This window comes from Eretmochelys imbricata, chromosome 1 (genome assembly GCF_965152235.1).
Source record: "Eretmochelys imbricata isolate rEreImb1 chromosome 1, rEreImb1.hap1, whole genome shotgun sequence".
NCBI lineage: Eukaryota > Metazoa > Chordata > Testudines > Cheloniidae > Eretmochelys > Eretmochelys imbricata.
The window spans coordinates 316,411,567-316,426,011 of record NC_135572.1 but is presented as its reverse complement, the minus strand read 5'-3'; the positions used below and the strand labels follow the sequence as shown (position 1 = coordinate 316,426,011).

The 14,445-nt window shown below is 39.9% G+C and overlaps 1 protein-coding gene across 3 annotated transcripts in view; it reads left to right on the top strand.

Moving 5' to 3' along the window:
- The window catches only part of FAM3C (FAM3 metabolism regulating signaling molecule C), a 60,778-nt gene that overhangs the window by 22,014 nt on the left and 24,319 nt on the right, over positions 1-14,445 (top strand). For all 3 annotated transcript variants that reach the window (XM_077834446.1, XM_077834430.1, XM_077834438.1), the window contains 3 exons: positions 12,036-12,094; positions 13,593-13,643; positions 14,361-14,445. In XM_077834446.1, coding sequence (XP_077690572.1) covers positions 12,036-12,094; positions 13,593-13,643; positions 14,361-14,445 — 195 coding nt within the window. The remainder of the gene's footprint in view (positions 1-12,035; positions 12,095-13,592; positions 13,644-14,360) is intronic.

The window sequence follows — 14,445 nt, the reverse complement described above, 5'->3', positions numbered from 1 at the left end:
TCATGATTACCCTTGATTTTACCCCATAGAGTACATGTGACTTTATAGGTTACAGCTTACCAGCTCAGTTTCTGAATAAGTTGCATTGCAAAAGGATTTTTTGTATTGCTACAACTACTAAGAACTTTGTTTATTCCAGTCACAATTAATCAGCGTTCATGTGAAGGCTGGCTTTAAAATAGCACAGTATAATTGTACAGTATAATTCTCCCAGCGCACACTAGTCTTGTGCTGCATAATTCCAATATGTCTTATGTCAAACTATGCAGAGTTGTTCCAAAATAACTGGCAATTTTTCAGTGACCATCATAACACAATGTATTCTGCTGCAGATGACAATTTAACTACAACATAATTTCAAGTAGAGGACTAGATTGTCATCAGAGTGTACTGTGTTTAAAGAGACTTTGTAAGATTAGAAGCATTTGAGCCAAAGGATTGGCTTTGTCTTCAAGACTGTACCCTGTCATGATCACTTAACTCTAGTAACACAGATTCATTGAGGCTGGAATATACTAAGCTAACATGCTGAAGAATAGACAGATAGTTAACATGCTTAACTATGGACAGATGTTCCTTCAACCCATCCTTGCACAGCCAGTACTATACCCACCACTGACTCAGCAAGTTGGTTAGACTGCTTAAGATCCAGTTTGGCTAGATTTTTCACTGCCCTGCCGAACTGGACTTTAAACAAACTATGAAACTTGGTTAAGTGGCTGGCCAGCCATATTCATTAAAGTTCAGTGCTATAATTGTCCTTAGAACTTAATCAGCAAACTAGTACTTATGAAATAAGTCAGTTCCAGAACATGAAACTAATTATGGTTGGTATAACTGGATTCTTTAGGAGTTGCCCCCCTCTTTTTTAGCTAGGCAGCAATCGTAATACTTTGCCTCTTTCAAATGAGACACAGCCCTCTTGAAATCTTTCAGTGGAGCAGAAGTGTTAACTTCAGTTTCTTGACCAAACTTTAACTTAGGTAGTTATATCTGTCAGCCTAAAATTCTCCTTTAAAATTCCTTGCGTAGTTGAGGAAATTATTCTTTAATTCCCTCCTAAAACCCTGGTATCTAATGTTGCTGAGTGAATGCTGCGTTCTGCCTCAGAAGTGCCCTAATTTTCTTGGGGGGGAGTGAGCGGTCCCAATATTGTTTTATATAGAGTCATATAAAAAGTACTTTCTAAAGTGCTTGGGATCCATCAAGATGAGAATCAAGATGGTTTGAGGTTTCAGAGTGGTAGCCATGTTAGTCTGCATCAGCAAAAAGAAAGAGGAGTACTTGTGGCACCCTAGAGAGTAACACATTTATTTGAGCATAAGCTTTTGTGGGCTAAAACCCACTTCATCGGATGTATGCAGTGGAAAATACAGTAGGAAGATAGATATATATACACACAGAGAGAACATGCGAAAAATGGGTGTTGCCATACCCACTATAACAAGAATGATCCGTTAAGGTGAGCTATTTTCAGCAGGAGAAAAAAAAACCTTTTGTAATGGAAAAAAAATCTTTATTATGTATTTTCAAGCTTAACACAAGATTATGTTATGTGTGTAAAAAGGGAGTGTAGTCTCATAGCACAGAACTAGGAAGGGCTACTGGGTTATGTTTCCAGTCTTGTCAGTGACTCAATTTGTGACCTTGGGCAATTAATCTAATCCCTTGGTCCCTCAGTCTACCAGTCTATACAATGGATGTAATAAAATTTACCAACTTCTCAAGGTGTTTGAGGCAAAATATTTGAAAAGATTTTTGGAAAGCCAGAGATGAAATGCTATATATGTGCATCATATTAGCTGTTTGTTTTTTTATTTTTATTTTTTAATCTCAAATAGTTAAATAAGGAGTGGTATGTGTGTTGATTTGTTTGGCAAAGCTTCTGTTGTAATTGTGTCAGATTCTCCTCTGGAACACGTGATAAAAAACCAGAGGCGCTTCTTAGTAACAAATAACTTAATAGTTCTGTTTGTATGATGTACTGTTATCCTGCATCATGTGTATGGGATCTTCTGCATCAATTTACTGTACACTTTTTTGGCAAAAAGTATGATGTCTGCTAACTTCCTGTGAGGGTACCTTTTTAATGTTTCTTGGTTTTATATACACAATTAAGAATCTACATTTATAGATTTATAGACGTCTTTGTTTTTGAATGCAATGCCTTTGACTTACATTTTAGAAGCCCACATAATATGCTGACTCGAAGTTTGGATTAGTATTCTAAAACCAACAAGCTGCTGCTCTCTTGTGAGAAATTCAGTGTTACATTTGTACATGCTTATGACTGCTGCTGCCACCTGGAGGGTGAGGAGAGAGATCTAGCCACTTTGCAAGAATTCATTTTAGATAATGCAGCTGTTTTATGGTTGCTTCAAATTGCCCTTTGTTATCTGTGCTCAGGTGATTATTCAAATTTGTTTGTACAGTAACTCCTTGCTTAATGTTGTAGTTATGGGTATACACACACAAACACACACACACAAAGTATAAGTTTTAAACAAGTTAATACTGTGCACAGCAATGATGATTGTGAAGCTTGGTTGAGGTGGTGGAGTCAGGGTGGAAGAGGGTGGGATGTTTCCCAGGGAATGCCTTACTGCTAAATGATGAACTAGCACTTGGCTGAACGCTCAAGGGTTAACCCATTGTTAATGTAGTCTCACACTCTACAAGGTGGCACGAATGGAGGAAGGACACACAGCATGGCACAGAGAGATAGACATACCCTCTGTGTGTGTGTGTGTGTGAGAGAGAGAGAGAGAGAGACACCATGTCTGTGAGAGATGCGCATTGCCCCTTTAAGTACACTCTAAGTACACTGCCTTTTAAAGTAGATCAGCAAGTTGAGACAGCAGCTGCTGCCAGCAAGCTCCCTCCATCCTAAGTCCTGTTGTGTATCCCGTCCTTCCCTCGCTGCTCTGTGGAGATAGGGTACAGGAGCTGGGGGGAGGAGGACACCCTGACATTAGCAATTCTCTTCTTCCCCCCTGCACAGCAAGCAGGAGGCTCCCAGGGAGCAGCTCCAAGGAAGAGGGCAGAAGCAGCACATGGCAGTAGGGGGAGGGACACCTGAACTGCCTGGCAGTTGATAGCCTGCTGGGTGGCTACCACACAGGGAACTTAGGGGAGCTGATAGGGGTCTGCCGGCCCACCCTGTTTGCAAGCCCCCACCAGCTAGCTCAAATGGGTGTTCTTCCTGCAAGCAGTGGACAAAGCAGGAGGCTGCCAAACAACGTTATAAGGGAGCATTACGCTACTTTAAACGTGCATGTTCTGATCAGCAATGTAACAGTGAACCAACATTAACCTAGATGATAAGTAAGGAGTTACTGTACAACAAACATCCAACAGCCAGCTAATAAAGCAAGTCAAATTGAATAGCACTGTTATGGAGGTAAATGAACATTAAACATAAATGAATGCTACTTGCTTTACGCAGAGGTCCAAAATCTGTTGACATTTCAGACTAAATTTCATTAGGAAATTTTCTTTTGGACGTTTGGCAATTTTGGGGGAAAATACAGTTTTCCTGTAGAGCTGGTGCAGTTCAAGATCCATGTAAGTATGAGATGAGATGATTCCCAAAACCTTGCATCTCATTATATCAGTACTGGATTGGTCTGAATGATTACTGCAGAATACTGTCATATCTCTTTCTACAATTTGATCCCTGAAGGCAGTTTTGGTCTAGTAGAAAACAATTGTTTGCTATGTTCCAGTAATATTATACTGAAGTAAAATGTTTGGTTGTAAAATTCCCTAAATAGTTAATCTTTCTTTATTGAAATTAGTCACTTTGTTTTTAATCTGACCAGCGAACAGATTAGGTAATTACTGAAGGAAAGCAGAGACTATTTCTGAGTTACTGCAGTTTTATCTGTGTTCTGGCAAGAGCTAGACACTTCAGCTACAACAAGAGGTACTGAATACAAATATGGGTGAACTTGAGTACCTCGTATTAAATGAGGATACTGATATAATAGGCATCATATAAACTTGGTGGAATGAGGATAATCAATGGAATATGATCCTACCAGGGTATAAAATATGTTAGAAGGACAAAATAGTGCATGCTGGTGGGGGAGTGGCACTTTATGTGAAAAAAAAGCGTAGAATCAAACGAAGTAGAAATCTTATATGAACCAAACTGTACCATAGATTCTCTATGGGTAGTAATTCTATGCTTGAATAACGTATATAGCAGTAGGGATATACTACTGACCACCTGACCAGGATGGTGATAGTGCCTGTGAAATGCTCAGGGAGATTAGAGAGGCTATAAAAATAAACTCAGTACTGGGGATTTCAGCTATCCCTATATTGACTGGCTACATGTCACCTCAGGACGAGATGCAGAGATAGTTTCTTGACACCTTATCATAATAGAGGCTGAATTTAAATGTATACCCCCAAATTAATAAAAACATAGCAAGAGGACCAAAAAAGTGCCACTGGGGCAATGAGGGTGACCTTGGCCTGATCCATTTTCAGCTGTGGATGGTCACAGGATGACCTGTGTAATGATCAGTATCGGAGGGAAAGCATACAGGAGAGTCAACTGCCAGCTGATGTGAAAGGTGGTCAGGGAGCCCAGACTGAGGACCGCTCGAGAGCAGAACGGATAAAATTTCCTGTTGTCCCTTGTAGCAAACAGGATGCCCCAAGCCACAAAAATGATTTGCCAGAACACTGGGCTTCAGGGACCACTCGTGGCATAAGGAAAAATTCCTGCTGAGATGGTCCGTGAGATGATTCTGGATTCCAGGCAAATGATTAGCTATTGAGAGATACGCTCTTTGATTTAGAATTGGAGAATTGGCATAGTCTGATTGTCTCTTGGCAAAACATTCTGGAGTGTGCTCCCTCCTGCCTCTTCATGTAATACATTGCAGTGGTATTGTTGGCAAGTATGTGAACCTCTGAACACTTGATGAGGCCTAGGGAAGCGTGACAGGCATTGTATATGGCCTGGACCGTCCACCAGTGCAAGGAGTCAGAATGAATGGAGGGAGGCTCGGACCAACCTATCCAAGGTGTGAAGGGTTGGTTGGTAAACTGTCCTGGGCAATATTTGAAGAGGATGAAGGCATAACCTTGGAAATTGAACCAACTGCATGCATGTTGACTTATGGCCCAAGAGCCTCAGACACATCCAAACTGTCATGGTGGGTTGAGACTGCAGACTGAGACAAAGGCAACAAATTGTCTGGAAACAGTTGGCAAAAACACTCTCAAACTTGTAGAGTCTATTAGGGACCCCAGTGAACTCTATTTTGTGAGTATGGACCAACATTAACTTCCAAGTATTTCGGGTGAGAGCCAGATGATTGAGTAAGTGCAGTATAATGCATACATAAGAAAGGACTTCTTTTTTGTCCTTACCCCTTGGTAGCCAGTCATCCAGGTACAGGAAACATGGATTCCCTTCTCTGTGAGTTACACTGTCACTATGACCATACATTTGGTAATAACCTGGGGGCAGAAGACAGACCAAAAGGCAGGACCATGTACTGAAAATGATAATTCCTCATGACAAACCAGAGACATCTTCTGTTGCTCAGGAAAATCGCCACATGGAAATAAGTGTCTTGAAGGTCCAGAACAGCAAACCAATCATTCTGAGAGAATGCAGGGAGGATAGTTGACCATTCGGAACTTCATGTGTCTGATATATTTCTTAGGGTTGCAGAGGTTGAGGATAGGTTTTACCCCTCCTTTGGATTTGGGAACCAGAAAATACTGCTCGTAAAAACCTTGACTTTGTTATTCCGGAGGAACCTCTTCCACTGCTCCCAAAGCCAGAAGAGACTGGACCTGCTTGAGGAGTAGTATCTCATAAAAGGGGCCCCTAAAAACATAAAGAGGGTGGGAAGGAGGTATGGAGAGGAACTGTATAGGATAGCCCAGTCTGACAGTGCTTGGGACCCAACTGACAGTAGTAATCGAATCCCAAACACTGAGAAAATGAGCGAGGCTGTCCCTGATTGGGGAGGACTTGTAGAAGTCATGACTGGACCACTGTTCCGGACCAGTGAGTCAAAATGGGCACGTGGTAGCTGCCAGGGGAGGATGTGTGGACTGGCCTAATCCTGGTCCTGGATGCTTCTGCATCTGGGACCTGAGCCCCTTTCTGGGGTAGTCTTGCTTTCTCATGGGAGGAAAAGTCTGCCCGAAGGGGTGTTGCAGGCAGTACCGTTGCTGCTGCTGTGGTCGGCTGTAATAGCGCCTCTGCATTGCTGGTGCAGCCCCTGCACAAGGAATATAGGGTAGCCCTAGAATCCTTGAAAGAGTGCAGAGTTTCATCCATTTTATCTTCAAAAAAAAAAAAAAGGCAGCCCATCATCAAAGGGCAAGACCTCTATGGCCTGCTGCATGTCTGGAGCAATGCCAGAACTCTGCAGCCAGGATGACCTTCTCATAGTCACCACCAAGGCCATCAGATTGGCTTAAGTGTCTGCGCTGTCTAGCGTGGACTGTAGTGCCGCCTTGGCCACTAAGCAGTCCTCTGTGATAAACACCCAAAACATCCCTGGAGGTTTCAGGCAGCTGGTCTGCAAATTTCGACATGGCTGACTAATTTACAAAATCATACTTGGACAGCAATGCTTTGTGGTTGGCAATCTGCGATGGAGATCAGGAGGAGGATCCTAACCTGGACACTGAGGAGTCTCGGGATTATGGGAATAAGGATAGAGCCAACACTGAAGTTGCGGTTCGATCAATCTGTCGCCCAAAGCAAAGGAGGGACCAGTGCTGCTGGTGGAAATGGTACTGCCGGCGCCAAGTGCACCTCTGTTGTTTCCAGTGCCGAAGGTGATGTTGATTCTCAAGTCAGCGGAGGTGGAGGCAGAGAGTGTTGCCACAGCAGCATGCCAAAGAGCTGAGGAGGTCCCTTGTGCTGAGCCCAGTGCTGGCGTTGCTTCTACAGTCTGCAGCATGGGGCATGTCTGGATGCAGTGCCCACGGACCCAAGGGTTCAAAAGCCTATCCAGACAGCAGGGCTGTAAATGTCGTAGCCTGGCCTAAATTCTGGGCCAATAGAGAGCTCAGGACAGAAAGGCAGAGGAGGTCCATTGGGTTCCTGATGTGCTGCCGGTGTGAAAACTGCTGATGCCATCACAACCTTTGTCAATACTGGATTCAACGGACGCCCCAGGGCTGGAGCTGGAGTCGATGGTATGGGGATCTCATCTCCCTACCTGCTAGAGGGAGCAATAGGAAGGGCCTGCTTCATGCTGCGTGCCAGCAGAAATGCTGTGCCAATCTGTACTCTTTCTGGAGGAGGAGGAAGACTCTTCACGAGGCCTGCAGTGGTCTTGGTTGGTATTATGAAACCTTTTCCTTGGTGCACTAGACAGACAGCGACTTCTCTGCCTCTTTGGAGAGTTGCCGGCCCCAAAGTGCAAAACATCAGCACACTCTGAACCCGAGGGTGACCTCCAATCCCACACAGACCTCGGTGCTGATGCAGGCCACATGGCCTATTTGAGAAGCTGCTGCTGTAAGTGAAGATCCCTTGCCACCTTATTGTGTTTTGTGAATGATTTGCAAATAAACACAGCTCCTTGACATAGGCTTCACCTAAGCAAAGCAACACCGAGTGTGGGGTTGTGTTGGGGATTGTTCCCTCACGCAACAGACAATGTTTGAATCCTGGTGAGAGTTTTTCCCTGATGATACTGACTACAATATATACAACTAGAATAAGTCTCTAAAAGAGAGAGATGAATTGTGACGTTAAAAACCACACGAGCTCTGACTCTAGTCGCAGGCAGTCAGAAGGAACTGAGGGGAGTCATGATGATGCCATCTCATATAGCCAGGGGAGAGGCTACGGCCACGAGGCACAAGCACCACTCTTCTGTGGGTACTGGTAGGCAAGATTCTCTAGCTCTTGTGTGCAGGGCACACGCATGTGAAATACCTGTCTCCATCTACTTGAAGAATTGAATTTGGGAAATCCAGTGTATTTCCCTTACAGTACAGAATGCTGTAACTTCAGTCTTTGTGGTTTTATGGATATCTAATCACTCAAACATTACACTCTCTTGATAGGTACCTATTTATGAAGAAATCTATAGCCAAATTAAAGGGAAATTCTTCTAACTTTTGTGTTGAATAAAAACATGGTAAATTAAACATTCACAAAACTTTTACTACACAGAGAATTTAGTATGTCCTAAGGAATGTACTTAGAACTTTACTGCCCTTTCATTCACATTTGTATTTTCATTTGCCATATGTTTCAATTGCGTTAATGGACAAATATGGAAGCCCTCCAGTATGTTAACTAAAGCTTAACTTTGTAGCCAAGCGGAAAATTGCCTGCCTTATATTTTAAAGGTTATTGAGTTTAAATCCTGTTGTGGGTTGTACTTTTACTCAAAATTCTTGGCAGACTATATAACTCAAGGAATTAGTAGAGGAATATGGAACCTTTCATCTCTAATTACTGGTTCAGATACAGTCACAGTGACAAAGTTAGTATCAACTGATAGCTCTTTATTCCCAATCTGAAATCAGCTGGTGTCTATCAAAACTGGCACTAAATAGTGCCTTTGTTTGCACACTCAGCAGAGGTGGTTACATCATAGGTTGAAGAACTTCTTTAATAGGTGGTATTTTGACATCAGTGTGGGGGAACAATAGTGGGCCATTCCGTTGAAGCTCATGTTGCTGCTGTTGTGTTTGCATGGATACTGCCCTTCAGAAGCAGATTCTCCAATAGGGGTTTGCAGAACTGGACTGAAAATAACTGACCAGAGAAGTAAACTGATTAAAAAATGTACTCCTTAAGAAGTGAGCACAAACTGAGGTCCCAGTTCAGGAGAGCACTCTATTCAGGCCAGCATGTAAACACATCCTAAAATCTCACTGTGAAGTCAATGGAACTTAAGCAGATGCCTGAATTTAGACACATGCTTAAGTGCTTTCTGGCATCAGAGCCTAAGAGTAGCTGTGGCATCTTATTTGTGCAGCCTTCTTGAAACCCCCCCCACCCCCCCCCAATGCTCCTCTCATTTGTTTTCACCCTCATTTGTGTTTATTTTTAACTTGTTAGCTGCTCATTACAGGGTCCTTATTTGTCTGTTCTTTGAACTACCTAATCTTTGGGTGCAGTGAAATAACTTTTTATCATAGATCGCTACCATTGTATAGGTGTGTAACTGCACTCTTTGAGTACTGAAACTTCTTACACATCTCATTTTATTTTTTTCATTTTTGTGCTTTTTTTAACCTTTTTTGCATTTCTTCCATGCGACCAACGAAAACAGGACTAGTTGCTTTCACTTTTTCATATCCAAGCACAATTCTGCAGTGTCATGGGAGGATGTTTATTTAAAATTTTTTTGTTGGAATTTATTTTAAGGTCATGGAAACATTTCTATTGGTTGTATATTTGTAAAAAAGCATAATATTTGGGCCAATATCCCTTCAGAAAATAATTATTAATGTTGCAAATGGATCCTTAAAACTACTGTTAATTTAATCATCCAAAATACTGTGTATTTAATAACAAGGTCTAAAGTACTGTGTTTTTTTCCATGAAATTTTGAATGCATGCATACTTTGTTATGAACTACTGTCCGTATATTTTGCTTGAATGTTACTGTAGCCCTTTTAAGTTTTTTAATTTCTGCATATCTTTCCATAGTATTACTGGAAGAATATAGAGTCCTTATATTGGTCAAAATTAAGTGTTTAAATCTTTATCTGAACAGAGACTATATCCTAGTTACTAGGACCTAGTACATAAGTGCCTGCCTTTTACCTCAAATATATTGAGATGAAATCTTGTTAAATTTGTATGTTTTAATAAAACTTCCATAAACATTTTGTATCCTTAGGGTTAATTCTTACCACTTCTTAAAACAAATAAACTTGCCAAAAATGTAGTTAATGTTTTAAATTATCAAGAAATAAAATTAACAGTCCAGCCATATAAAAATGGTTAGTCTATTAAAAACATGATAGAAGAAGTCAGCCAACCAAGTTAAACAGGGCACAATTAAGGATGAATGACTCTGTTCCCTGGCCTCAATTCAGAGCTTCCATAAAAGCATAATCATAGATTCCCAGGCCAGAAAAGACCATTGTGATCATCTAGTCTAACTTCTTGTAAAGCATAGGTCATAGAACTTCCCCAGAATAATTCCCAGAGCATTTTTGAAAAACATTCAGTCTTGATTTACAAATTGTCAGGGATGGGGAATCCACCAAGATCCTTGGTAAATTGTTACAATTATTAATTACTCACTATTAAAAATGTTATGCCTTATTTCCAGTCTGAATTTGTCTAGATTCAACTTCCAGCTATTTGATTGCATTACACCTTTCTCCGATAGATTTGAAGTGTCCATTATTTAATATTTGTTTTCCCATATAGGTACTTAGAGACTGTAATCAAGTCACCCCTTCACCTTTCTTTGTTAAGCTAAATAGATTGAGTCCTTTGAGTCTATCAGTATAATGCGTGTTTTCTAATCCTTTAATCATTCTTATGACTCTTCTCTGACCCCTCTCCTATTTATCAACATCCTTCTTGAATTGTGGGCACCAGAACTGGATACAGTATTCCAGCAGCAGTCGCACCATTGCCAAATGCAAAAGTAAAATAGCCTCTCTATTCCAATTCAAATTCCCCTGTTTATGCATCTGAAGATCTCATTAGCTCTTTTGGCCACAGTGTCACACTTGGGAGCTTGTGTTCAGCTGATTTTCCACCACCACCTCCAAATCTTTTTCAGAGTCACTGCTTCCCAGGGTAGAGTCCCCCAATCTGTAAGTATGGCCTACATTCTTTGTTCCCAGATGTATACATTTACGTCTAGCCATGTTAAAACACATTGTTTGCTTGCTCCCAATTTACAAAGTGATCTAGATTGCTCTGAATCTTGTCTTTTTTTTTTTTTTTTTTTTTTTTTTTTTTTACCACTACCCTAATTTTTGGTCATCTGCAGGCTTTATCAGCAATGACTTTTTCTTCCAGGTCATTGATAAAACTGTTAAATAGTGGAGGACCAAGAGCCAGTCCATACAGGACCCCATGGGAAACAGATTTCAAAATGTAACTGTAAATGGGGAATCATCACCAAGTGGATCTATCAGCCACTTTTTAATCAATTTAATGTGTTTCATGTTAATTTTATGTTCTAGTTTTTTAATCAAAATGTTGTGTGGTACCAAGTCAAAAGTCTTAAGTATATTATCTCCACACCATTACCTTTATCAACCAAAATTATAATCTCATCAAACAAAAATATCAAGTTAGTTTGAGAGGATCTGTTTTCCATAAACCCAAGTTGATTTGCATTAATTACATTACCCTCCTTTACTTCATCATTAATGGAGTCCCATATCGGCCCGAGCTCATTATCTTCCCTGGGGTCAATGTCAGGCTGACAGGCCTGTAATTACCTGGGTCATTCCATTTAACCCTTTTAAAAATTGGCACAACACTGGCTTTCTTCCAACTTCCTGGAACTTTCCCAGTGCTCCAAGTCTTATTGAAAGTAAACGTTAATGTCCAGCAAACTCCTCAACCAGCTCTTTTAAAACTCTTCTATGCAAGTTATCTGGACCTGCTGATTTTAAAAATGTCTGACTTCTGTAGCTTCTGTTTAACAACCTACAGAGACATTAGTGGAATGGAAAGTGTGTTATCACAATATAACGAGACTACATTGTCTGTTTTTTTCCCCTCCAAATACAGAATTGAAATATTTATTGAACACTTCTGCCTCTTCTGTGTTGTTGATCATTCTACCATTTCCATCTAGTAACGGACCAACACCATTGTCCAGATTCTTTTTGTTTTTGATTATATTTAAAAACTCCTTATTGTCCTTAACTCTGACCATAGGTTTCTCCTTGTGTCCCTTGATTTCCCTTATCAATTTTCTATAGTTCCTAACTTCAGATTTATATTCACTACCACCAACTTTTAAGTCTTGCCTTTTTTAAAATATGAAATGCTTGTTTCAGAGGTTTTTCATAATTCAGATGTAAACATTTTATTTTTGTTTCAGTTTAATGAGTGGTGTTAAGAATAATGTTGGCAGAGGAATAAATATAGCTTTGGTAAATGGTAAGTCCTATTTTAAATGTGCAAAGTATTTTCATTCAAAGACCATTTCTCAAATAGTTCTTAAGGCATTTAGAGAGGGTGGGAGAAAGACAGCCAGGAGGCAGAGAGAGAAAGAGAAGAAAAAGTGGGGGAGGGGAGTCATAGGAAGCAAACCCTCAGATTTATATTGAAAGTAATGTGCAAAAATCTCTTAATTATAGTTTAGTTTAGAAATGCAGTGTGGAAAGATTAAAATTTTAGTGCAGTTCTTCTCTAAAAATTTACTGTAAAATGGGTTCAGGGGCTCCATGTTCATTTTATTTCAATGATTATCAGCTAATATATGTTCTGTTTACATGTAAAAGGGAAAAAAATGCCAGGCTTCCAAACTTAATCTGTGATCAGAAAGTCAAATGATCTTTATTTGTTAATTTGCCACCACCAGTGGTAAAGATTCTGTGAGCCAAATTCTTCTGACACTTGTTTTCAGTGGAGCTTAGTTAAAAGTTCCATTGATAATGCCGGAATAGAATCACTCATTCTTTCATAGCTAAGGATCAATATATGCCATGATTCCACAGCCACAGAGCTTCCCACCAAATGTTATTTGTTACAGGATTATGTTCCAGAATTTAAGCTTTCATTAAAAAACAGACGAATTCTGCACATATGATTGTGAAAGAGAGAAACTTGAAAAATGTATATGTTGTGATTGACAGACACACACACACGATTTCAGTAGTAAAGATGACCATTTAAGTGTCAACTTCGTCAGCTATTTCACTAATGATGATTTTAGCAGAAATATCCAGCTATTGTGCTTATGCCTCAATCTTAAACTGTCTCCACCTGACCAGAGACCAAAATCTGGCAGTTGGGTAGGGAGCAGCTGAAATGGCCTGCTGTCTTCTACAGTGCAGTTAAGATGTAGATTTTTGTATTTTCAATGCATATCAAAAACTGACTGGAACAGCATAAAATAAATTCTTATCAAAATGAGTAACAGGCTACTCTGCTGGTTTTAGTATTCATTTTCATATCTAATTCATTAAAATCCTCTAATTTAAATGAAGCTGCCATGACTGAAATTTCCAGTAAGCTGCAAAAAGTGCCGTTTTCCACACACTCATTGCTAATAGGGATAAAAAGTAGTAAAAGCTAATTTTTTGTATTAAATAGATACAGGAAGCAGGTCTTTTAAGTATGAATGTGCCATTTTTGTACTGTTCTTTAAAACTGAGAAAAACACTCCTCTTTTTACTGCTGCCTGTGTAGTTCTGTCACTAAGATGGCAGTGCTCTTCTTTGTCTGTCTTGTCTCTGACTGTGCATAGTAGTACAGGAACAGGAAGTTAAAGGTGTTGTTTTCATGGAAGAGAACATACCAGCTGAGAATTAGTATGGTATTTTTTGCAGGCTCTCAAAGCTATACTGTCACCTCTGATTGGTTGTTATGAAATGTTGAATATATTCTTAAAAGAACTTTGGATATAGACACACAATGTAAGCTTTTTTTCTAGGCAAAACGGGACAAGCATTGGACACCAAGTTCTTCGACATGTGGGGAGGAGGTAAGTGTTCATGAATTGTTTCTTGTATAAAAATAATTTTGAATGGCAAAAATAAATCGCTTCTCATTACATTTTAAATGTTTGAATTGAGCAGTTATGTAGTCATTTCATATATCCTACTATAGTCATGAGGAGAGGACAGGTAAATAGAAGCACACAGATCTTTTGTTATCTATACACGTGCACATAAAGGTATTTGCCCTCCTGACTAATTATCCCCCTAATGGCAATTCTGACAGCAGACTAAAGAAGCCATCGTGTGCCAAAATGGCATGTAAACTGTACTAGTAAGAGTTATCGTAGTGCTAATAAATCGGTTTCCTAAATGACTAACACGCCGCTCTTGTGTTACATAAGTTTGGCTTATTTTTTTCCCACTAGACTAATTTGATGTTGAGTACTTTCCCAATCTGGGCTACCAGAGCTTCAGTTTATTGCCACCATTTTGAATTTAAATGGAAACAAACATCAGGTATTTTATTACAAGAGAATAGGTGAAACTGCAGCTATTTATAGAATTAATTTATAGAATTAAGGTATACTTTCTCTGATGCTTTAGTCATCTTTTCCCCACTTAATTTCTTTGACTCCATGTATAAACTATGTATAAGGAATGTCTCAGTGTTAAATTAGCACTGCCGAAGGTGTCTTGTCTAGATTTGGTATGGTACTGTAACTGCATTTTGCGGTAATTCTGTGTACTCTGTCTCTGTTCAGACGTGGCACCGTTTATTGACTTCCTAAAGTCCATTCAGGATGGAACTGTAGTGTTAATGGGAACCTATGATGATGGTGCAACCAA